At 41.6% G+C, this 24,775-nt stretch overlaps 2 protein-coding genes across 6 annotated transcripts in view; one reads left to right on the top strand and one right to left on the bottom strand.

Annotated features, from left to right (window-relative positions):
• The window catches only part of LOC139106128 (telomerase-binding protein EST1A), a 40,856-nt gene that overhangs the window by 11,605 nt on the left and 4,476 nt on the right, over positions 1 to 24,775 (bottom strand). For all 4 annotated transcript variants that reach the window (XM_070662677.1, XM_070662674.1, XM_070662675.1 and 1 more), the window contains exons 12-19: positions 24,216 to 24,740; positions 24,053 to 24,131; positions 23,866 to 23,976; positions 22,484 to 22,708; positions 22,256 to 22,317; positions 10,558 to 10,703; positions 3,616 to 3,797; positions 1,956 to 2,029 (exon numbers count right to left, since the gene is read on the bottom strand). In XM_070662677.1, coding sequence (XP_070518778.1) covers positions 1,956 to 2,029; positions 3,616 to 3,797; positions 10,558 to 10,703; positions 22,256 to 22,317; positions 22,484 to 22,708; positions 23,866 to 23,976; positions 24,053 to 24,131; positions 24,216 to 24,740 — 1,404 coding nt within the window. The remainder of the gene's footprint in view (positions 1 to 1,955; positions 2,030 to 3,615; positions 3,798 to 10,557; positions 10,704 to 22,255; positions 22,318 to 22,483; positions 22,709 to 23,865; positions 23,977 to 24,052; positions 24,132 to 24,215; positions 24,741 to 24,775) is intronic.
• LOC139106136 (odorant receptor 13a-like) lies at positions 10,634 to 14,514 on the top strand. 2 transcript variants are annotated; one of them, XM_070662697.1, is made up of 9 exons: positions 10,634 to 12,331; positions 12,470 to 12,583; positions 12,698 to 12,815; positions 12,955 to 13,219; positions 13,299 to 13,421; positions 13,489 to 13,579; positions 13,795 to 13,934; positions 14,022 to 14,154; positions 14,296 to 14,514. In XM_070662697.1, exons 1-9 carry the CDS (start codon positions 12,176 to 12,178, stop codon positions 14,344 to 14,346), a joined length of 1,191 nt encoding a protein of 396 aa, XP_070518798.1. In that variant the 5' UTR covers positions 10,634 to 12,175; the 3' UTR covers positions 14,347 to 14,514. The 2 variants fall into 2 exon arrangements, with proteins under 2 accessions (XP_070518798.1, XP_070518797.1); XM_070662696.1 differs by having other exon boundaries at positions 14,022 to 14,514.

The following is a 24,775-nucleotide window of genomic DNA, read 5'->3' as shown; positions in this document are numbered from 1 at the left end:
TTCTCTCCTTCAATTTTTTAAATTAGATTTTTTGCTAGACTTTCGAATGTCGCTTGACGCCACCTTGGCGCCGCCAGGCCGACGAACTTTTTATACCTCAGGATAATATTCGGGACTAATTTTCTACGGGTTTCAGATTCCCCGTTCATTATTGTTTTTGTAAGACTGACGGCTAAATGGCCAAAGACTTGTGAAATTGCCGGCTGTGCAAACAACATTTGCTCAAACATTTGCTTATTGAGGGGGAAAAAAAAAAAAAAGAAATAATCAGGTAAATTGCTACTTGATTTTTCTCAGCTACCAGATACCTGGCGCGTATACTTTTACCACAAGGCAAATATTTTTGGTTCTGGATCATTCGTCACGCGACGAGCTTCTGTGACAAGGGTACAATTACCGCGCACGACGTGACCGAGGCTCCTGATGAAATTCCATTTGTCGAAAATACAGTTTCGATGCGTCGCACGAAAGTGCGCAAAGACACTTTGGAGATTCGCGGCTTCCGCGTGATCGCGACGAGACGCACGTTGCATTTTCGCACGCCTTCGCGTCGGAACGTGGTGTGATTTCGCGCGTATTCACGGTGAGATACATAAATCTGAAATCCGAATGGACGCGATAAAAAAAGAAGTAAAAAAAAAAAAAAGAAAGAAAGAAAGAAAGAAAGAAAGAAAAAACACGGTCGGCTGATAAAATTTATGTCCTACCATTTGTGGCGTGAAGGAGGTGCTGTCGCGGGGACGCGAGTCTTCGTGCAGATAATATGATATATTCCTGCGCGACTATTCATTATCAATGTCGAGAATTACATATTGGAAATTATTGCGGCAGGGGGACCCGCGTAATGCGCGCGGTGGATAATAATAATAATAGATCACGGATTTATACGTTTAATGTACTTCGTATGACCGGCGGCGGCTCGTTCTACCGGCGTTATTAATGATCTACCCGCGGCAGGGCATACGTTTCCATTCGCCACTTCCGTATTACTGTAAAGCCAAAGTCGCTCGTTCAATTAATTCTTTCGTGGCGCGTAGCGGCTCTAAGATCGTGCAAATTCTCGTTGATGCGAAACAAGAGCATCTAAAGGAATTGCAATACCGGAAATATTCACCGGTAATATTCTATGTATTAATGCGTCCTCGCGAAGTAACGCGACATTACTTATCGCTCGTCTTGCATTACAGAAAACGGATTTGGCCGTAAATTTTCATCGCAAGCTTCGTCCCGAATATGGAATCTTGACGATGCACGACCCCGATGACAATGCGCCAAAGAAGATCACGCGAGAATCGACTTTGCTTGATCGCTCAGTTTAGCGACGAGGCAGAAGCGCGTGTGGTTTTCCGGCGCGATTAAACGGTCGGCGTCTTTAAAGGTCATCTGTTAATCGCGTCCGCCACAGGACTCCGCCGTCGAGAAGTCCGCGTCCGCGTCGAATCGTCCCGTGCCGTTTTAAGTGCAACGACGATCAAGATCCGAGAAAGGATCGGGAGGGATCGCACGTTCCGCGATGCGCGGCGTCCTTGCCAAGGAAACGCTTGACTCACGTAATTGTTAATCGCTAACGAGCAACAATGATTAACCTATCCCAGGCAGATATTAACTGTTGGTTACGTAAAAAAAAAAAGATTAAAAAAAAAGGAGAAAAAAACCTGCAACGAGAGACCGACGTTGCGAGAGAGAACGAGAGATGAAGCGAGAGAAAGAGAGAGCCTTGAGGCCTCGTTTAATGGACAGTAGATTGCATCAGTCGGACAAGCGTGACTCTCGCGCTCTTATCCCTCTGTCTCCGTCTCTCACACCGGGCTCTTATTCTTCTTTTATTTTATCTCATTAGCGAAACTCGCGCCGAGAAGCGACGACGCGCCGTGCGTCGATAAGATGAACGGCGGCACTGCTCGCTCTTTCTTTCTCTTCTCCCCCGAGAGAGAAACTCAGAGTAAGAAACTCACCCGACTCTGTAATCCGTGCAAGACGGCGGGGGATTCCAAACGGTGCTGTGGCAGAGCATCCAGTCGCACCAGATCTGAAACAAACGTAAGAAAAGTAAAGCTCATAGTCCATCAACTTCAAATTAATTTATACGTAAACAAAACCAACGCCAATAAGAAAAAAAAATGTCGAAAGAAAATCTTTCTAAATTTGTACCTACATTTTTTTCCTATCCAGCACATTTTTGAATCTACACTCAAATATAAAAAAAAAAAATAATAATAATAATGAGTTCGACTTAAAACGAAACCCGCGAGAACGTTTCTGAAAAATAACTTGTCGACGTATAAAAACTGTATCTCGTGAAGAATAACTTGGCGAAGAACTGAATAATAAAAGCAGCAGTTTATACAATGTTCGATGTTGACGACGATGTTCTCGCTATTTATAGACACACCCGCGAGACGCTTTTTTCATCGAGCACGTCCATCCATCCTCATAAAGTGAAACATATTCCAGCGGCCTTGTATCGCGTCTACTTTATCGGTAATATTAATGGTCTCACCTCAGTCGTAAGCGCGAGTCCGACTATTATTCCTCGTATCAGCCCGCATTCCGATAGTAATCATTGTTTCTTTTTTTCTTTTTTTTTTTCTTCTATTTTTTTTTACCTTTACATCTTTTTACAGTTGGCCAAGAAATACATTGTGACTACGCAGACGCGCTAATTTCACGGTACGTATTAGTAAAATATTTATTTAATGCCGTAAAATCGATAGTTAATCGGTGACAATCCGGAAATATTGTACCTCATGTTCTCGGCGCAAGATTAACATTTATTTAAGCACATCGTTTCAAGCAATATCCTAGACCGCTCTTTTTTTTTTCTTCTTTTTACTGTTGATCTTATTCCCCTCATCCCCCGTGGTTGAATTACATAATTGCCGTATCGTTGTATACGATCGATCTTTTATACGGCATAATGGCGAGTTAGGAAATCGGTAATTCCAAGGCTGCGATGTCCGATCGCAAAGCGACCATTATAATCGACGAAATGTTCTCGTACGTACGATGACGCGCGGTAGGTGGATTAATTGCGAGCGTTGAGTTGCGTAATAAGTCGCGATGTGATCGAATCGGGATTCCGGATCTGACATATCGGCCACCGGCGGAAACACGTGGGCGCGAATCTCTCGCGGGCCGCTTCATAAATTCTCCGATGATTAAGCGCATTCGCGGTCCGAGGCCGCGAACAGCGACAGGAAGCGGAATCGGATCGAGCCGGCGAAGAAAACCCGACGCCCGTGAAACTGACTGATGCAGTCGCAATCTGGATCAGTGATAATCAACCCGGCGATCCACCATAAATTATCCCGTGGGAAGCGAATGAAATAATTACGGCGACGAACGTAAGATAAAAGATTTCCACGTGTGAGCCCACATTTCATATCGATTCCTCCAAGTGTGGAATATATCGCGATGCGATATGAAAGTTTGAGAGGTTGGCCGCCACTGCTCTAGATCTAATTATTCCGTAATGGCAAGCCGCGGACGATGAACGTGATCGAGGCAACGTTTCGACTCGGAAATTGACTTACGCTCGCCGACTTGCGTCGCGAAACGCAATTAAGACTTGGCTCAAACGATACGTATTGCCGGGGGAGAAAGGGAGGAAAGTACCTTAATAGCCGGTAGAAGCACTTGGAGATCCTCGCCAACCACTAGCCTCGGCTCCTGCCCGCTATCTAGCTGAGCTTTCAGCAAGGATACACCGCGCTCCAAGATCAAGCTGAACATCTGCAGCGATACGACGAGTGCACGCTCTTGGACTTCCGATCTGTAACCTTGCTCCATCTGAGAATCTGTAATTAAAAATTCAATATATAAGCGCTTGAAATTATTATCAAGCACGGCTAAGAAAACGCGATTAAGATATTTTCGAAGCTCTTCCTTTCATTACCACTTGTAGCATAGCTTTCGCCGTACAGAAAATTACTTGGCAAAACTCACGATCTTTAAAACCGCATGACGTGAGCAAGGATCACTCGTGCGGTATCATTTACTATCGGAACTGTCGCTGAGGAATATCATTTCGATGATGAACGACCCGCGGAAAAAAAGAAAGAACGCGAGGGTGCGGCGTCTGCTATGAATAGCAATATCCGGACAGCAAATTGGTATCGGTACCGATTGTTACGTCGAAGGGAGAGAGAAACGCGCGAGTTAATGCCGGTAGCGATCACGTTTCAGTGATGATGATGATGGGCGATTGATGCGCAATCTATTCGGCGTCGCGACCGGATTCGCCATCGGCGGCTGTGCGTTTCTCTCTTCGGGACTGTCATTACGCGCTGTATCGAAGCTACGTGACGGGACGCGGCTCCCGGGCAGATTCAGAAGAGCGAAGGTCACGGCGCAACCTTCCACTGCATCCACCTTCGCTTCCTCCAAGTCATTTCTAGACCGTTTCCCGAAGCGATTCTCCCGAAGGGATCGGTCCCTGCGTAATGAATCGATTTCCTGAAGAGAAACAGCTCTCTCGGAAAGGTCAAACGATATCATCTACGGGAGCAGTTTAATTCGCGGTAACGGAAGCGCGACGAATATCGTCCCCGGTAATTTCGGCCCCCTTGAGGGCGGATAAGCATTATCTGTACTTGGTTCGATCCATTACCTTCCAGCTGCTATTCCGCCGAGAACGTTAATCTCCCGAGGGCGCAGCTCTTTCCAGCAGTTTTATTTTCGACGAAAAGAAAAAAAAAAAAAAATGATAAAACTTGTAAGCGCGAGAATGACACGTCCGTCACGAATGTCACTTTGAATTTCAGAACGTTTCAAAGTGAAATTAAAGTAAAGTCGCAGGACAAAATAGCGGGATTAAATGCGACATTGATGTTTCACGGGAATACTTGAAGCAAAACGAAAATCGAAAAGTACCTACTTTTCATTTTCTCTCGCATATTTATTTTTCAATAATCAACAGGCGGATATTTTAACGTCGGTTTGCGGAGTGATACCTCGCGCAATCGCTGTCGTCTTATTAGCTACCGCGTGCGCGGACATTACTACTTGGTGAATACTAAAAATATTCACGTGAATATCATGCGTCTTCGACGCAAGTCCCGTCACCGCTTTATGCATCTTTATTAGCGAGTTATAGCGAAGCTTATTAGACAAACGTCGCTAACGATGGTGTAATGGATCCGTACAAGAACGTCACTTGTCGAGACTACTGGCATTTATCGCGGAAAACGATCGTCGTGGATACAGAAAAGTAGACAGAAATCCTCTCTAAAATACAGATATTTATTTAAAAAAAAAAAAAAAGAAAGTTTTAAAAGAAAATCTCTTAGCACAGAGTGTTGCGAATAAAAAATCTAAGCCAGAGAAAAACAAAGAAAAGAATTAAAATCAATTATTAATATTACAAATTCTGTATACTTTAAAGTATAAAATAATAGATTCGAAAAAGGATCGTAGCCGAAGGAAACTTGCGAGAGAAACTTCCCGTAGACTTGGCATGCATTAGCCGTCTCTATTTTTTCGCTTGCCATAAGAGTTGGCGGCAACTCTACAGACGGCCGAACATTCCGCTCACGCGCGATAGTAAGGGCGTGATTTCACGTTGCGTGCGTGTATGTGTGACGCGAATTAACTCCACGAAATAGTAGGCTAACACAAATCTAACAAGCGGGAGAGTAGCGCACCGTGCCATCCTCCATCAAAGCGTCGTGCATACGCACAACGGCCATATTCGAAGGCGGACTCTGGCAGTTTAATTTATCGCGGACAGGGATAATAATTAGCGTTTAACCGCGAGGTCGCCCCGAGAGAGCCCGTGTGGTCTTCCACTCATCGGGGGATTGGGAGGGGTGTAAAAGGTAATTAGTTAGGGAAGATTTACAGGGAGAAGCTTTAACTAATTGCCACCGCGATCATTAGCGAAAAGAAGTATCGCCCGCCTATGACTCGGACTATTTCCTCGTCTTTCGCGCGAAAGAAAAAAGAAAAAAAAAAAACCTAACCGCGGTAGGTAATCCGCGAATGAGTGCACCCGTGACTGTCTCGAGGTGGCAGAAATTGTGAAAAAATTCATTCGTGGCGATATTACCGGGGTAGCGGAAAATGACGATGGCAAGTTTCTATCCGAAATATACGTGATATGCGAAGCGATGCTTCGTACGTTGCTACACCGCGAGGCCAACGAACCTCGCGAGAGGTGCGTACACTTCCTCTTATCGAGATCCTTAACTAACGAGGTAAACGCGACAACGAGGTCCCGCGCGGAGCTCGAGAAGCGCTTTTAATGAAGCCGGTGGGTAAGTTCGGTCTTCCTGTTTCCCGGGCGGGATATTAACGTCGCGAAAACGAACAGAATCGAGTTAGCGGGCTGCGAGCGGGTAATTCGATTATTAACGACTGCCGCTTCTAACCCGATGGATGGATATACGCGGTGCGCCACCGGGTTATTGCGTTTTCGCGTGCTTCTTTAATTTCAAGTGACACAGAACTCTCGTTCGAGTTACACGGTTCACGAAAAATTAATCCCACGTGTACGCGAGCTAACGAGAAAGCGCGCTTACGTCCGTACGTTTTTCTCCGCACCGGAGAACCCGAAACTTTTTACGAGTTTAGTACGCTCGGGCACATTTACGTAATACCACGTTCGGCAGAAAAGTAAAAAAGAATCTCGTCGGACATAATATCACGTAATTCGTATTTAAACGTCCTCTTTCCTCATTACGCATTCCCCAATTTCCTTTTGTGGCGGGGCCTGTTACGTTTTTAGCGGCCGTTTTTACGTATCTCTCTCCGAGCACTCGAAAACGATCGTTTTTTTTTTTTTTCTTCTCGTCAATGTTTTGATAGTCGTCGGGTCCTTAAGTGGTTAACGGTAAGGACGGTAATAACCGCGCCGCGGCGATATCGTCGATACCGTTGTCTTCGACGGATGAGGCGTTTCTTTTTTTTTTTTTCAAGCCCGACGAATCTACACACGCACTCGTTAATTCGGTTACCGCCTCGTTCTTTCTAATAGCAACTAGGGGAATATAAAAGAGCTATTGTTTAAGGATAATCACGTCTTAATGGCCGGCGGGAGAGCGTAATGTATCGTTAAATGTAGCTGCGCGATGCGGAGCAACGGGGCCCGCGCCAAGTGTAGGATGATTTTAATGACCACGAATATCACGGCCGAGTGTTTTACGTATTATTTAAGCGGCGCGCGCGGGATGCGGACGCACAGAACGGCCCGCTCGTTTTGCGGTTAACGTTTCAATCCGTGCCACTGCATTTTATCCGCATTCATTGCGCCTTGCACCCCGAGTCGTTAACGGCTGCAGAGATATTATAGAGACGGGGCACTCTCGCGCGATAAACCGCGCAGCTTCCGCTATCATTATCTAATCGACGCGGTAGAGTTTTTCAACGAGTCTCTCTCTCTCTCTCTCTCTCTTTCTCTTTTTTTCCCCGTGATAACGTTAAAATTTTGTTTCATTTATTTGAAAAATCTATCTTCTGTATTTTCAAACACGTTCCCTGCTTCGCACAAACTGACGTAATGATAATTAGATATTTCGCCATCCAAGAAAAATTAAGCACTTAATTATTTTTCAAATTATCCTTATTAAAAATAATACACAATCAAGAACAAATTGTCAGACAATCAAAGTTGATAATCATGCTTTTGTAACATAATTATTTCTCGACGGGATTAAGGAAGTCTCGCGGCGCAAGATTAAAGTGTATTTTTCTAGCTGTTGAAACCTTACCGTCCGGAGTGGTTTGAGATTCGAGCAGTCGCGACGTGTTTCACAAAAGATATAAGCATTGCGCAATGAATTTAGCACCGGCGACCCCCGCGTAATGCCTTTCGAATGTGCGCGGACCGCCCGAAGGTAAAGAGGCACGAGTATGAGCGCGCCCGTAAATAATCGGGCATAGGTGAATTCTTGCCGTCGACCTTCACGCACGCGCGCCGTTTACATCGCGCTAATCACGCCAGCAGATTAATGAGCTCCTCTCATTAGGCCGGTCCCCGGCGTAATCGTCATTTTATTAGTCATTTTATTATTCGGCGCACTCGCGTGCGCGCATTTTCCAGCGGTAATATCCCGCTCGTGTCACATTACCATACTATTAACATAGCGCGTATCTCGCGAAGCAGAAGTTCAACGACATTAACCCTTCCGTTGCCAGTGGCCGCATTACTGCAGGCACCAACTTTTAATCGATTTTCACCTCTCGAAAACGCGACCCTTTCCGATCAAAATCCACGCTTCTCTCTCATCCTCGTCTTCCTTCATCGCCGCTGCTTCACGCGATCGTTAAGGTTCTCGTAATTTTTTCAAAAAAAAAAAAAAACGAGAGAACTCGAAGGTTTGGTTCGGTTCCCTTCTCATTCATTATGGATTAGAAGAAGCCAGTAATAACAGATTTACAAATCGCGATCGTCGAGCAGATGGGCGAGTAAACGAGCCGGAGGGACAGCAAATATATACCGTCGCACGCGAGAAATTCGATACTCGCAGACGAGATCCTCTCTCGGTTCGTGCACGCGAAGAGAGCTACCGTCACCACAGAAGGAATAGCTGGCTGGCGCCTGGCGCCAAGAACACGTTAGAGAGGATCTCGTCGTCGCCGGATCCGTCGCCATGTGAACGAACTGCGAGGCCTCGGCGGTACGTACCCATGCGGGCACACGCCGGTAAACCCGACGAGGAGAAGATACGCGACGTCCTTGATCATTTTTTCCATCGATAAGGGAAAATCGTTTGATACGCAAGGGAAGCTGGCTAGAAACGGCAGGCAGGAAGGGCGCGTACACACGTAAGCCTGTTAGGTTATCGCAAACTGGTTTGCACGCTGCTCCGCGTCTTACCGCGCCGCAAACCGGAGGATTTAATAAAACGGCGCCGCGCGCACGGCCATTCGATTACGATATCCATATTCCTGATCTTTCTCCGTGCGTACCGCGCACGCTCACCGGGTGCCACTGAACCAGATGGCGACGAGATAAATTTCGCAAGAAACGGCCGTTTCGGGCCGATGACCCGCTCCGACATTGAGAGCTAAAAGGAGACGGATTCGTCCCGAAATTCTGCACGTCACGACCATGAAACCGTCATCTTTTTAATGAGCCTCGGTTGTTTGTGCTCTATTAAGCATTTCTTTTATCGCAAAATATACCTCGGCGAAAACATATATACGATGATTAATAAAAAGAGAACTCGTTGTTATTATTTGTACCCCGAAGCAGCCTTCGAGATACTTTTATGTACGTTGGAACTCGGCTCGCTTCCTGGACTTATTACGTTCGTCATAATCACGGCCATGTATATATATTTTAAATTGTAGATATTGAAAATAATAAAAGACATATCCATAGACTGCGTATCACGAAACGTATCGCGATACCGAATAATAAGTTTTCGCGTAAGTTAAATAATAATTTTTAACTAGTTCGAAGTAGCGTGTAAAAAATAAAATATATTTTGCGAGCGCTTAATGGAGTTTTCAATAATCGATTCCTGTTACGATCCAGTTACCCCCTCGTGCTCGTCACGATCCTGTTACGAGCACGCTTTTTTTTTTTTCTTTTTCTTTTGATTAACAAAATCTGATACATCTGGCGGCATGTCTTACACTGGGAATTACTCATTGAGCGCATAGATTCTTGTACAGTTTGTATATTGAAAGCACCAACGTACACGACACGACGACGAGAAACCGGCTGGCACGACGATTAATCAATTAACTAGTGGCACGACAGTTCCTCTAGTTTGTAACGAGAATGAGATGACGAACGGTCCTGCAGCAGCGCCGGGTAAACGACAATTTGCAAATTAATAGCGCTGTCATTAAGTGGTCACGGTGTAAATCGCGAATGTCGTCTGGGCAATCAACGCCTTCTTCGCAGCCGACGCGCCTGGAATAACGATAGCCGGGAGAAAAATGCCCATCGGAATTCTGCGCGGAGAAGAATGTTGCAAGAAACATGTGACGTTTGTATAAGATTAACCTTCCCGGGGCGAACCGACGTGCGTCTATTAACGCGCCGGCGCGTTTTGCGTGTCGCCGCGCTAAGCGCGGACGCTCAGAAATTCCGGATCGCGTTTTCAATTAATGCTGGAAATCGCTTAGAGAGTTCCCGTAGTGAAATTATCGTGCCGCTCTGTATAGCATCTGGACACTTACTCGGTATTCGAATACATTTGTGACGCGGCGGCTCGGGGAATCGGGTTCTTCAGGTTTCTCCCGCGTCTTCGTTTTTCCGCGGACTTCGTTTCACCTGGGGGCTTAGATTTGTAGATCTAAATTTAGCGGAGGCCTATCGCGCATGCAGCCCGTAATTACGCCGCGCGTATCGGCGACGCGGCGGCGCGGGCTCGCAGAAAAGACGCGTTTACTTTTGTATTTGCATGGACACTTATACCCTAGGACGGCTTTTCGCGAAGCTCGTGCACGCGGCCGTTTATGACCGTTAATGCATAACTTCCTGCGAAGATACTTTAGCTTGCAATATATTTTTTAAAACGATTTTTGTTTAACTTAATAATCAAATAAGATCATCCACGGCTGTTAAAAGACGCGAAAATGAAAATCTAAGAAGTTTGAACTTACCTTTCAGCTGCGTGGTCTCGATCGCGAACATGTTGAGCGCCAAAAGCTGAAGCAAACGAGTACCAGGAAGTGGTAGTGGCGAGTGCTGCAACAGGGCTCTGAATTCTTTCAGCATTTGAACACCAGCTTCTTGAAAAGTCTCCATTCTGAAAAAAAAAAAAAAAAGATTACAAACTTTTTCATATTTTTTCAGTGTTTGTATTTTTTTTTTTAGAGAAATAATTGGCTGTAAATTTAAATTATTTACTTTAACACTAAAGATCGATTAAATCTTACATCCATCGCTATCTGAAACACTTGTAAAATGTTTCAAGACATTCTTTGACCATAAAACGAACGAGTCTCTCTTTCGATTAACACACTGAGAAGTGTCAGTCAAGTTCTCGATTCAAAATACCATTCATTTTCCTCCACCCTCGAAAACTATGCATATAAACTACGTATACATATATATTCACAATGGGGACGATTAACGGCACGAGAAACGTTTCTCGACGTAAGCACCCACGTTGAATATCTCTTCAATCGGTCCATCTCTAAGTAATCGAGTTTAGATCGAAATCGGTAAATCTGCAACCCACGTCGGCGGCTAATCCGAGACCGGTGATAAAGGAGGACGAAGGTTGGCCGCGAGGTCTACAGCCGCCGACGGGGCATCCTCGTAAACACGGCAACGGGAGACCTCGCATAGCGGACTCTATCTTTCCCACAGCCTCTTTTCGCGTGGTGTACCATCTACGTACATTAATGTATATGTATATATGTATATAAATATATATTACATATATACACGTGTACACACAATATATTAAATCTGTGCGACGTCTCACTTGATGTCTCACCCGCGCGCCACACCGCGTTTTGTAGTAATTCGGAGTATTCGTGACGCAACCTCCTTTCAAACCTCTCCAACTCCTCTCATCATCTCGCGTCCTAACATCTTTTTAACCTCAAAATAATAATTTGAGAATAGAGAGGACTTAACAATCACATTGAATATTAAATAGATATATTTCAGACATTTTTTTATTTTTGGATTCTAAAAATTTTAATTACGACCATTTCTATTTTCGATCCCCGATTGTATAAAAAAAAAAAAATGAAAAATACACGAAAATTCATAATTAATTTTTGTCCACGAATTGACTTTATTTGCAGCCGAAATTTTGTAAATTTTAAATTCTAAAATTCTATTAATTTTGAAGACTCGCTATTTTTTTTTTTTTCTGTACTTCTGATCTCTAACGCGTGTATAAAACATGAATTCTTTTGCAAAAACGATATGACAAACGCAATGATATGATTGTCCGACGCATTCATCGAATGTCAAATGTAATACTGGAAAATGGTTCGGCGAATATTACGCAGCATTATGTCACTGGAAAGTAAAGCTAACTTAATCTTCAAAGAGAAATGATAAAAGGACTTTCTATAGAAGAGAGAGAAAGGGTTTACAAAGGTTCACAAATAATTGCGCACTTACTCGCAAGCGAAATTATTGAACTACGGCTATTTTAGCTGCGTCAGAAGGAATCAATAAGTAAGGTTCTGTAATTCACCGAACGGACAAACGTCTAGAAGGAATTGTTGATTGCCCGTAATATTAGTGTTCCGCAAAATGACCAACAAGAAAGACATTTGGAAAAGTCGGTATTATCTCATCCTTAGAACTTATATGACCATATCAGGTACATGGCCATACCGCAGACTTTGCGACAGGTATATTCACTTTATACCGACGTTTATATTCTCCAGTAGTATTTTGATACCTCAGGTAAATTTTAAGATTTACGTTTACGAGAGAAACAATTCACTGTAATAAATTATTTACGCCACCGCAAATAAATTAATTTTAATTTTAATTTTCTTTTTTTCTTCTAATAAAAATCAATAAATTAATATTCTGACATAGATAATGTACGTAATATCTGGCGGAGACATCAATAACATGATAGAAGGTACAACAGCAGCGATGATCAGTGTAATATTCAGTTATAAAGTAGCGACTGTAATGTTTAGCAAAAATGTAAGTGATCCAAAACTTAATTTCATTTTTGTCACGTATAATCGAGTTAATTCCTCTCAAAATTGTCAATTCAATGAAAAACGTAAACCAGCGTAAATATGAATATGTGTATAGGTAAAGTCTTGTCTTAAGATGATAGAGAATGATTGGCTGTCGTTAAATACTGATGAAGAAAAATCTATCTTACAGTACCACACTTTACACGGACAATATTTAACGACATCATATGCAGGTATAATGTAAAAAATTGTGCGTGCGTACATTTTATAATTTCTAATGGTAACGCACTATATTCTTTCATAAATCTTTAAATTTCTTTTTCTAGCATTTTTACGTATGTAACATATTTTTAATACTTAATTTTATTTTAGTTTTTATGCATATGACACAAGTGTTTTACTTGCTCAAACCAGTTATTCTGACGATCTTAGAAACCGATGTCGCGAATAGTACGAAAACGTCCGCATCGAGCTTGCCGTTCTTTGTCGACTACGGTGTGGACATAGACCGATTCTTCTACCCAATAACAATTCACTGTTACCTAGCCGTATTCGCTCATGTGTTTAGTACGATCGCCGTTGACGGTTTATATTGCACGTTAATTCAGCACGCTTGTGGGATGTTCTCTATCATTGGGTAAAAATATTCCGAACAATTAGAAATTAAAGATAAGAATATTGTTATTTTTTGCACCAACACTGTGGTGCGCTTCCAGACACATGCTAGAGGATATCGGTAAAAATAACAATATTCATTTTGATCTGACGCTGAACAAGACGAAAGACGACGATTACAAGAAAGCATTGAACTGTTTACGTAGGCATCTGCAAGCAATAGAGTGCGTATTGGTAAATGATAAAACATTGATAATTAGATAGTGATTAGAAAGATTCGCGATTTTATAGGTTCGCAGAACTGATCGAAGCTACGTTCTCGCATATACTTCTGATAAGTGTTAACTTGAATGTGATTGGTGGAAGTATGACCGGTATACAGGTATGCATTAATCTCAACAATTTGCATTTTATCCATAAATAAAAAATAACTCGTTCACAATATTTTCGAAAGAATAATATTTAAACCTTTAATACCGAGTGCACGATTCTCTGAATATCAGGTAGGCTCGCATCTAATTAAAAAAAAAAAAAAGGTCAAAATAAAAAGAAAAAAAAAAATTAAGTATTATTTAAAAAAATAAATTTATGTTGCAGATGGTAATGAATTTAAATAAAGGTGCTAGAGATGCAGCAGCGCCTATGGCAATTTATATTGCGCAACTCGTCCACATCTTTCTACAATTTTGGCAAGCACAGTTTCTGTTAGATTACAGTGTTATTCCATATGATTCTATGTAAGAGCTGTGCAAGCTTTTTTCTGCCCTGTCATCGACTGTCTATAACTGTTTAAAGTAACATACAAACTTTATTTTACGCAATAGCTGTAGAGGAAACTGGTATTACACTTCGAAAAGATGTCAAAGGCTTTTCCTTTTAATTATGACTAGAACTGTATCACCGTGTAAAATAACTGCCGGTAAAATCATAACTTTGTCAATCGAAGGCTTCGGCACAGTAAGTAAAAGCCACAACGATTGTTTTAAGATTATCAACCTTTTGATAATTCCAACGAGTCTCTAGTGATTTTGATACAACGCTCCTTTATAACTCTTGATTAAAATTATAAAAATCACATGAAACTTTTATTTTCTAAAGGTTCTAAAAACGATGATGTCTTATTTTACGGTTCTACGTTCCTTCCAGTGATGATGCAATCACATCGAAGTATCCTTACATATTATAATTAACAATATATGTTAGCAAAATGACGTTCTATATAAAAATGTTTTTCGCTTATTCTATAATTACATGTCAATGTTATAATATAATTAACGATGAGTTAGCTTAAAAATTAAGTCTCTATAAATTTTTACTTCAAACCTCACGCTACGTTATTTTGTCTTGTATCTTGACATTGATATTTAACTTTTTAGAATAAATAAATAACTATTTAATAATATTATAAATAACTTTGGAGATTTTTCGTTTAATTATTGTATCTTACGGGGTTGATTCCAATAAGCTAGTGTACGTTTCAATAGGACGAATGAATGGTAGCCGAGAACGTGCTACTTTACCAGATAAGAAGAGAGAAATGAGATAGAGAGAAAGAGAGCGCCAAGTTACGCCGTTCCGACTTCTATGCCAACGTACCGTTATTACATACTCTCGATTAAACTCCGAAGAATGCTAAGTAATCGCTTAACCCCTTCGGCTCCCGTGGCTTCTCCGCGTAATGAATCACCCGGGACCGCCGTCCCTCGGCCGAGAGTAAGCGAAATATCGGGCTTTACAGGGACACGACAGTCGCTGATAGTCCCCGATTGTAAATCCGATGTTTCCTTCCAAGGGTAGAGAACGCCGAAGAGGCGCTATTCCCATCGCGGCAACACGCCGCGAGCGATAAACGCGGCTGCTGAAATCGGACACCTCCGAGCGCGACCAGCGGCGCGGATCAAGGCGCACTCACACGCTCGTTCGTGGTCCGATCGTCGAAAAAGACCGTTAGCCGCCGACTGAAATCAAGCTGGTACGCTACCATCCCGCATCACGTAGTATAATCGTCCGTATTTATTCGCGCCATCATTACCGGTGCCAACGACGCGGAACAAGGGACCAAAAACGTGACAAAGCGAAGTGCAATTTTGCACAAGCACGTTTTCGCCGGTGCTCGACGGGACCTCGTGATTTGAAATCTGATTAAACAACGATTCTACAATTCTGAATTAAACCCCGCGAGATAGAATTTGCCTCAAACGTTTTCCTTCAAATTGAACCGCGTAAAACTGGAAATGAACTAGAATTACCTGATTTCCCTCTTTGCCTTGAATACTTGAAACTCTTTTATTTTATTTCGGATTCAACTGCGACCACCGCATTCAATTACGCTACTTTTAGTTCATTAATATTAATTGATAATTTGTACAAAATTCTTTCATTATGATGGAATTTAACAAAGTTTTTAAATAAATTAGTAATATTAAATTTAAAAAAAAAAAATTTTTAATTTGCAATAGAAAATCTCACCTTTAAAATTTAGCGGAAAAAAAAAAAAACAATGTATAAAATTATTTCAGTACAAATCAATTTTTAATGTAACGTCGGCATGTCGACGCTACTGACACGAAGATGAACGGACGCGAGCAACCAGTAATCTTCATATTACTCGAGCATAATCGTAAATCTGTATAGCGTTAATGCCACTTGGCCAGATACATTATGGTATCGGATCTGCTTATAACTCCGTGATCATCGATTTCTTTATCTTGCTCGCGCTTTACAACTCTCTCGCGGCAAATCGAACGACCTCGTTCGGAATAATGCACGGTAACTAAGAGTAGTATCTACAACCGGCCGATCGCGAGATAACGATGATAATCTTATGGCGGATCGATTGAGATCAAACCGTGAAAGTTCCAAAGTAGCGACATCGGTCGATTAACTTGACGATTTTTTAATAGATGCTAAGAATATGACGCACCGAAGAAGAAATCTCACGTGCGTTTATTAAGTGTGCATGTATTAACGAAGAGATAAGCGTTACCGTCGATGCTTCGCTATGCTCCGAAAACAATAAATGGCACAGGTAGTTAATTTAAAAAGCTAATAACAGGGTCTTTACAGACATTTTCCCACGAATGAGAATTATCTGGGCATAGATCGTAATCATAGCTACGACCTAAGAAGACGCGCAAGGATTCTTCAGAGTCAAGTTCACTTAAGGACCAATCGACAACGATGTCGCTGCATATTATTATTTGGTAAATTAATTTTCTTTCCAAACAAGATTTTCTAAAGACTAGAAACCGCTATAATCGACTACTCGCTTACACCGAACTATCCAACGTTCACGGGGATCCTTTACCGCGCCACCCTACGCTACGAGCAAGCCCTGCTATGCGATGCCGACATTAAGGAGCCCTCTCGGCAGCCCGAGTTGTCCCATCGACATCGACGGACAAGCTCTATGACTAACAAGTTTGCACTTTAGCGCATAACGGGGCATTCCGCCGTGCACCATAGATCATGGTCCATGACCCGCGGATTGCGTGGGCCGACCACCATAATCATTCCTCGCCTCGATACAGCGACGCGCCGGCGATGCGGTACCACGAGCATTAAGTTTCCGACTCTTCTTCTTCTCCGCCGCCTTTCATTCCCACTCCCGCTCAATCTCAATCGAGCTATCTCCCGCATCGAACTCACTTCTCTCGCGACGGCACAGCCAATTTCGTCGTTTCGATCGAGAGATAATCACGCCGCGCGACTAATTTCTTCAGGGACAGTTATTTTACATTAGATCGGCAAATTATGTGTACAGTTTGTCAATCCAGTAATCAAAGTGTACACGGTAATTTAATTTTAAATAAATCAACTTTTCATTATTTTGATTATCGATACAAAATACATTTTGCATGACAATCAAATTTTTTTAATTACGTTACAGTAAATATTTAATTGTCATTTTCCCTGAAGAAACAAGAAAGCAGGCAGCGAGACAATTTTTTCCATTGGCAAGCACAGTTTCACAAAAAAAAAAAAAAAAAATGCAAGTCCGAACGAAATAGTGCGTAATTCCATTGCGTACCGATATTCGCGAATAGCGCGCAAGTTATACTAACCGCAAGGATTAATTTAGCCGTAGCTATAAATAAATGTCGGAAAGATAATAAATCGTCCTGTAAAATACGCAACGCTGATAAATAGATACCTTCAAGGTAACGAAATTCCGTCAATTTTTCATTCGACGATTACACATAATTAATCGATCCGGCGCGACATCAGTTCGGAATACGGACCGCGTCCGCAGTTCGGATCCTCGATCGTCGTTCCGTAATAGAAATGTAATCGCGGGTTATTGGGCTTTATCTAGATTACAAAATCTAAATGACTCAATCAGCGACGTCGATGCATCATCGCGTATCAAAAATGATTACAACCGATATATATCGATGCGGTAATCATTGTCATTAACACGATTATCATTATTTATTAGCCGGCAATAATACCGTCCGAAGTCGTCTCGAACGTAGCGTCGCTCCAGCACGTCGGAAATACTCCGCGGCGACGTCGCGCGTTTTACTCCGGGAATTAATTATAAGTAATGATATGGCACGCAAATGACACGAGCGACGGCGCGCGGACTGCTCTGATTAAGCACTACTGGGAGGAAACACACGGCGACATAAATTACAGGCTGCAATTCGAGCGAAACGACATAAGTGTCAAGGACGTTTTTCATATAGTCGCAGATTTTTCTTTCCTATTATATCTACTTCATAACAAGCAGATAAGATTTATTGCGCTTACTCCCAGCGTCACCATGTATTTGCTATTTACTTTACATTCTCCGATGTTTAAAAAATCGAGAGGAAAAGCTAATTAAACTTAGGGGTGTACACATTCCTCAAGTACAAGAAAAAAGGAGAAATTTAAATTAGCCATCACATCGTTTTTTATTAGACTAGAAACTATATAGACGGAGCGCGTTATATTAATTATATTAATTTTTTTAGGATAATTACGGATGTTACTGCAATTGAGTGATTTAATCGACGAATATCGCGGTGCAGATTCGCGATAGATCGAAGACAAAGGACTCGGTCGAAGTTAAACGGCTACGAAAGAAATCTCTCCAATGAAATGTATCATATAATCTGATCGTCCTTGCCCAGCGATACAAAGACACATAAGCGACGGCATAATGAGCCATTAGCCCGAGAATGTCGATGACAGAGCCTGATACTAATATAGCCGCTATCTCCTCGCAGACGAACGACATTACGCTTGTTCCCCGACGCTTTAACGCTTCGGGAATGAACATCATTTAATCATCGATTACCACGGATCTCACACTCTCTCTTTCTCTCTTGCGCGCGCGCAAAGCATTTTATAAACGAGCAAACAAAAATTTGAAAGATATGCAAATGACGCGCATTAAACGTACGCGAGAAGCAAAATAGCTCGGAGATAATATTAAAATTTTTATTACGCGTGGCAAAAAGTCAGAAGCACATCGTTTAAATAAAGTTTACGTGCGAAAGCAATACAGGACGGATAATGACTATCTGAAAATCTACAAGATTTCGGAGCGGAGTTAATTCCCGTCAGGTGTGTTTTTCCCATTTGCGAGACAACTTGATAAACCCAAATCTCAGTCGAGCGATACGAAAGCGTCGAGATTTCGTCACCGCCTAGCTTGCGAGCAAGTCGGAAATCTAATGCCCTAGAGCTGATCAATTTCCCGGAGAAGCTCGTGAAGGATGGGTCCGATCGGGGACAAACCAGCAGGGAATCGAGATGATCACGGTGGACGCGCGATGCGTTACAGCGCGTTGCAGCGCCGAGGAAGATAGCCGGGTAGTCGGGTTCTGGTCCGCGAGGCTGCGGTATCCGACGAGAAGGGTGCCCTTGAAGCGGGCGGGGTCGTCACTCGCAGGGCCGCGGGTAAACGACCATCGGAAACCCATGTGTGTTACCAGCCGGGGCTCGGGGCCTCATAGCGCAGCTTTACTTACTCGCACTACTTAAGTTTCTGGGTGTGTATGCGCATCTCACCGCTGATCTCCCCGCGTCCTCCGTACCCCCTTCTGCCGCTCCCGCCGCTCGCGGGAGGCAGCGTGGACCACGAGAAAGCCTACCTCGCTCGTCTACCATTACTATACCTACGACGGTGGAAGCGCCGGTCGACCGGCGACCACTTCTCTTGCCTTACGAGTGTTATGAAACGACTCCTGCCTTCTTCCTTCACGCTGCCAATTTATAGGTTTAATTACCGCCTCGTGGCGCGCGAGCCTCGCGATCCCCGTCGCGCAAAAATTCCGAAGCTGGATCATACGGCGGCGTTAAAAGCGATTTAATCCGTCGGACTGCTATATTAATCGACGATAAGCGATTTGTCCGCTTTATAGATATCGCCCGAGATTATCGGCTATCAGGGGCAGGCGCATGCAGCGCGATGAGCGCACTTGTGTTCTAAATGTGTGCTCAACTCTGTCGCCGCCACCGTACCCTCAATCGTATCTGGTATCTCTGGTTACTTGTAATATATAATACAGACGTATATATAATTAGAAAGGAATGCGATTAGATTTTTCTACCGTACAAAGTCGAAATATTAACGGAAAGTACTAATTAATTACTGTTTAATTTATGTGCATTCCTAACATGAATAATATTCATTAATGTATTCACCGAGAATATCACCATTTTTTTTTTTTATTTAAGAAAAATTATTTTTTTATTTCCTAAAAAAAAAATTAATTTAAGAAAAAAAAAAATTGTTACAATTCAGCCAGCTCTTGCACTTTATTCCCAATAATAATAATAAAAAATTCTGAATCCGTAATCGTATACCGAACATTTTTGTCCATATAAAACTTATCGCAAAAAAATAAATAAGAACACGTTGAATCGTATAATAATGTTTCAGCCGCGACAGAAAAAGTCGCGAAAAAGTTTCGAATTCTGCTCGCGGTGGGAAAGGGCACGAGAAAGGGTTCAATGGCGGGCGAAAAAGCGCGATAGCACGATGGAGAGGAAATGGTTCGCGACGGGCCGTGTTGCACGAGGGCAACCTTGGGCATAACTCGGTAGGGCCGGACGTACCGCGGTGCTCCTACAGCCGGTAATGAGCCAAATCCATTACGGCGGCCAGCAACCAGCAAGACCGTCTACTACCCGCGTCCGACTCTGAGCGGTCTCCCATCTTGCCCGCTCCCCCTCCCCCCCCCGCTCTCCTCGCGTAACCGCCCGCCGCTTGCTTACCCATCCTGATCTGTACGTATGCCCATGCCACGCACGTACCGTGTCGTTAACAAGCCCCTAACCAATGGCACCGGTTCGGTACCGATTCCAATTATAGACCACGTTAGAGCGGAGCAACAGCCCTAGCGCATATACAGAGTACCAGAGCAACGTTTCCATACCTTCGTTTCTTCCCGCGCGCTCCCTCGAACTTCCATCGCCGCTCACGGGTTTGAACCGGCGGTACCGATCGCGTCGCTCTATCCCCTCGCTCGAGTAGGCCGAGAATCTACGAAGCGGAGTCGATTTCGTCCCTGAAGAGCCATCGCCGGGGTCGCTCAACTGCCGGTGATATCGCGCAAGGTGCACTTGCAAGGCCATCGCGCACGATCGAGAACGCTCTCGCGCCATTTTGTCCCGCGACGCCCCCGCGACCACCGGCGCCGCGGCCGCTGGTGGCGCCACGCAATTGTCAATTAACATTTTTACTGACGCGCGGGAAAATACGAAGACGCAGATGTGCTCGCGGTTGATCACCGCTCGACGGGGCACCTCCTAAGAGGTCACGGGAACGAGCACCGGCACTTGGTCATTCAATCGAATAAACGAATAATCATGTTCATTTATATGAATCTTTTTTTTTTCCTTCTAGATAAGCACGCAGCATTCTTCGCCCATAGCGTCCCGTCATGCAATCCCCCTTCGACGTCTCTCACGAAATGAAACGTTGCGATTGATGATGTGATTAGTTTTAATTTAGGTACAACGTCGATATAATTGTAAATCTAATTTACTTGGAGTTTTCGAGACAAAGAATAAGAAGCAACCTAATGCCGCAGTTCTATTTCAGGAATATACTTAAAAATAATACTCAATCTCAAGTAAAATATAAAAAAATCAATAAAGAATTCGTGATAAATGTACTCTAAAAAAAAGATCTCCAGATACCTACAACTTGGCAGTTAAAAGAACAACATAAGCTCGTTCTTCATTCGTATATTCACGAGATGCGATTTATACAATTATTAATGTGCATATATCCCATCCCAATTTATTTTTTTATCCCCTTGAAAACTGTTAATCGAGCCGTGCCAGCCGACCGAACGCGATCCGGAGACTCTATGGCGTAATATTTCTGGATTAGTAGTCGATCTAGATTAAATTCCACGACGCTCTAACGGCGCGAATAATATCCCGTTTGTACGAGATCGACGATAATTTATATAAACTTGCCGAGGCGCAGCCACAAATTTTTAAGCGATTCTCCATTTCTAGCTCGATCGTGATACCGGGGTTGTTCCGGTTATTTATTGCAGGAACAAAATTTATTTATTTGCGAGAGGTCATCTTACTTTGCTGAGAATACGTTATTAATAGTCGGAATCCTAATGACAAATTCTGCACTTTCTATGAAAGTGTCGGAAGATTAAACGCATTAGATTAGAACGCGTACACTTCATTTATTCAATTCTTATCTAACGATTAGAATTTTATTGGAATAGCAAAGATAATCTTTATCGAGGTTTCCTAACATTATTGATAAAATCAAAATAAAAAGAACAGAAGATAAGTAATAATTATTATAACGTATAAACGACTCAACGAGAGAATGTAAATTAAAAAAAAATATATATATATATATATAAATGTATTGTGCAAAACTGGATAACTAAAGGTATAGATTAATTTTATCAAACTTTAGAAGATGCAAGTACAATACAAACAGCAATTTGTTCCGCTCGATAGAATGTGCACGCTATTCAAATACGTAAAGGTGAGATACCGAACAAATAAATTTATATATCAAGCTTTTGCTCGATAATTTTTAAATAAAAAATAAATTATTATAATAATCATTAAAAGCACTCACCCTATTTTAGTGATGAGTTTACCGTGCACGTGAAGGTACGAAGTGACGAATCGTTTATTCACCTAACAAAAAAAAAAAGCAATAGATAAAATTATCTCTTATCAAACAAAAAATTTAAAAGAGTTTTCTATCTGCTCGGTAGACAATAACATTCATCTAAATATAAAAATTGTAAGATACGGCTTTTAAAAGCTGTTACATACAATGGTAAAATAGAAATGTATATACCTCGACACTCGTTAATTGCGATAACTCCTCCAAGTCGCTTGCGTGGGACAATATTGCTTCGTTGGTTGCACTCGTTGTACGTCGCACCCGTCTACCGTCACTGGGATGAATCCACGTTTCTCTTCTTAGTCCACCGCCAATGATGTTCGCACCTTCCTTTTCCTTCATCCTCGCACGCTCCTTCGATTCTCTTTCTTCCTTCCGTTTACGTTCGATAGACTCGTACTAAGAATATTTCATTTACTGAGAAACAGTATTTTTTACGATGCACCGTGTATCAGATGCAGTGCATGACATAAATCGGTCTTTACAATTATCGGTGTATATTTCATTTGCCGTTATATGCACATCTCTACCATGTATATATAAATGTAGAAATACGAGCACTAGATAACATTATACAAGATGATCCGCGACCACGTTCTCTAATTTACAGATTCTTTGACGGAAATCTGATTCGTGATCTACCTACCAAACTATTTATGGTAATACATTAAATAAATATCGAAATTAAAAGCTTTCTATAAAAATTCTGTTAATTGTATTAAACAAATTAAAGACAGAAAATTTTACTACTAAACTAGAGATGATAATGGTAGCGGAACTCTCTTTGTATAGTCAGCTAGTCATACAGTGTTACTCGGGCAATGTTTATATTGCTCATTTGTACAAATTCCCGCGTCTATGATAAGTGCATGCTAACGAAATATGCAGAGTTCTAATGAAGATAAAAAAAGAAGTCTCTAATTTAGATTTACGGCAAAGCATTTCTGAAAATTTTGAAATGTTGATTCTTATAAACAAGCAATATCAAAAATGCTGCAGGCATATCGTTAGCAGATTTTAATGTTCTTAGGTGAATTTCTCCAAAGGTTTAAACAATGCTACTAATTTTTATATATTAATGTATGTACTATTTTATACATATTTTCTTATTGTAGTGTTTTTAATTTTTAATTAAAGCTAACATTTACATGAGCCATTACTGCAAAAACATAGCTATGCAAAAACATATTTAGCTAATAGCAGATATATGCAAAAATATTTCTAATTTAATTAAATGAATTATAAAAGGCGTTAATTCGCCGCATTGGCTGTCAAAAGTTAATAGAATGTAAAGATTTTAAATGCACAAATTGATGAAAACATCAAGGCTCCAAGAAGCATTTAAAATTAAAAATCTAATACAATAAGCAAAATAATAAACAGATTAAAAAGCCTTGACTAAATAAATGATAAATAAACATCTAGAGAATTCACACCAAGTATCAAAATTTACTTACATAATGTAGATACTGGCGACAAAAGAAAATCAAAATATAATTATTAATCGTTAGTATAAATACAAACGGTTTAATAATACGTTTTACAAGTTCTCTTACCTTTTTTCTATTTTCATCGAAGAGTCCTATCAAGCTTTCTCTGGCAGAATGGAAAGGATTGGACGCCATAAGAGATCTCATATAATAATACACAGCGTCTAATTTTCGTCTCTGGAAACAAAAAATTTTTTTAATTATATATAAACATATAATTATATACATTGTAATGCAATTCATGAAAGCATACCGCATAATGCGCCAATAAGGCAAGTTGATTATAAGGTCTACCATTTTTAGGATTTATTTGCTGTGCTTTTAAGTACCACCTGTGTAAAAAAAAAAAAACATAAAACATGAAATTTAATATGTTACATCTTTAAAATTATTAATTATTTATTATAAATACTAACTGTCTGGATTTTCCGTAATTGCTCGTTTCATTTGCTTGCTCCCTGTACCTCGCCAAGTCACCCAAAAATAAAAATATCTTTTGAGCACTAACTAAGGCCAGTCCTAAGAGTCCGAGGCCCTTAGGTAGATTTGACGATGCAAGAAACGTGTCTAATTTAAACTGATACGTGGTCTCAAGAGTAGTTAATAAACTTTCCAAATAAGTGGTACCATCGTCAATAATATTTAACATAATCTGCTTATAACGTTCTCGTCCTTCCGAGTTTTCTTTGGGCATCGCTTTTCGTAACATCTCAATCAGATTATAAAACAATATCTTCCAAAAATGTTGCTCAACGTTTTCCGCCTGGCAGAATTTTATATCAGTCTCAAGCAAAATCTTTAAGCTCTGTTGAAGGAAATGTCGTATATACGAGACTCGATCCAAACGCGAGGCAAAACCACCAGAACTTATTATCCATTGTAGTTCCAAATCGGCTCGTTCTATGTCCAATAAAAGGCAGTGATTCTTTGCTGAATGAAAACTATCGAAAACAAAAATAGAGTATTAATGTAAAGT

This window comes from Cardiocondyla obscurior, linkage group LG10, assembly GCF_019399895.1.
Source record: "Cardiocondyla obscurior isolate alpha-2009 linkage group LG10, Cobs3.1, whole genome shotgun sequence".
Taxonomy (NCBI): domain Eukaryota; kingdom Metazoa; phylum Arthropoda; class Insecta; order Hymenoptera; family Formicidae; genus Cardiocondyla; species Cardiocondyla obscurior.
This window is presented reverse-complemented; position numbering and strand designations above follow the sequence as displayed.

Bases quoted from the DNA above. Each gene is read 5' to 3' on its own strand.
- LOC139106136 (XM_070662696.1), top strand. From the start codon at position 12,176: ATGACCAACAAGAAAGACATTTGGAAAAGTCGGTATTATCTCATCCTT. The intron at 12,816-12,954 runs GTATAATGTAAA...ATTTTATTTTAG, and splicing joins TTTAACGACATCATATGCAG to TTTTTATGCATATGACACAA. The intron at 13,580-13,794 runs GTATGCATTAAT...TTTATGTTGCAG, and splicing joins GAAGTATGACCGGTATACAG to ATGGTAATGAATTTAAATAA.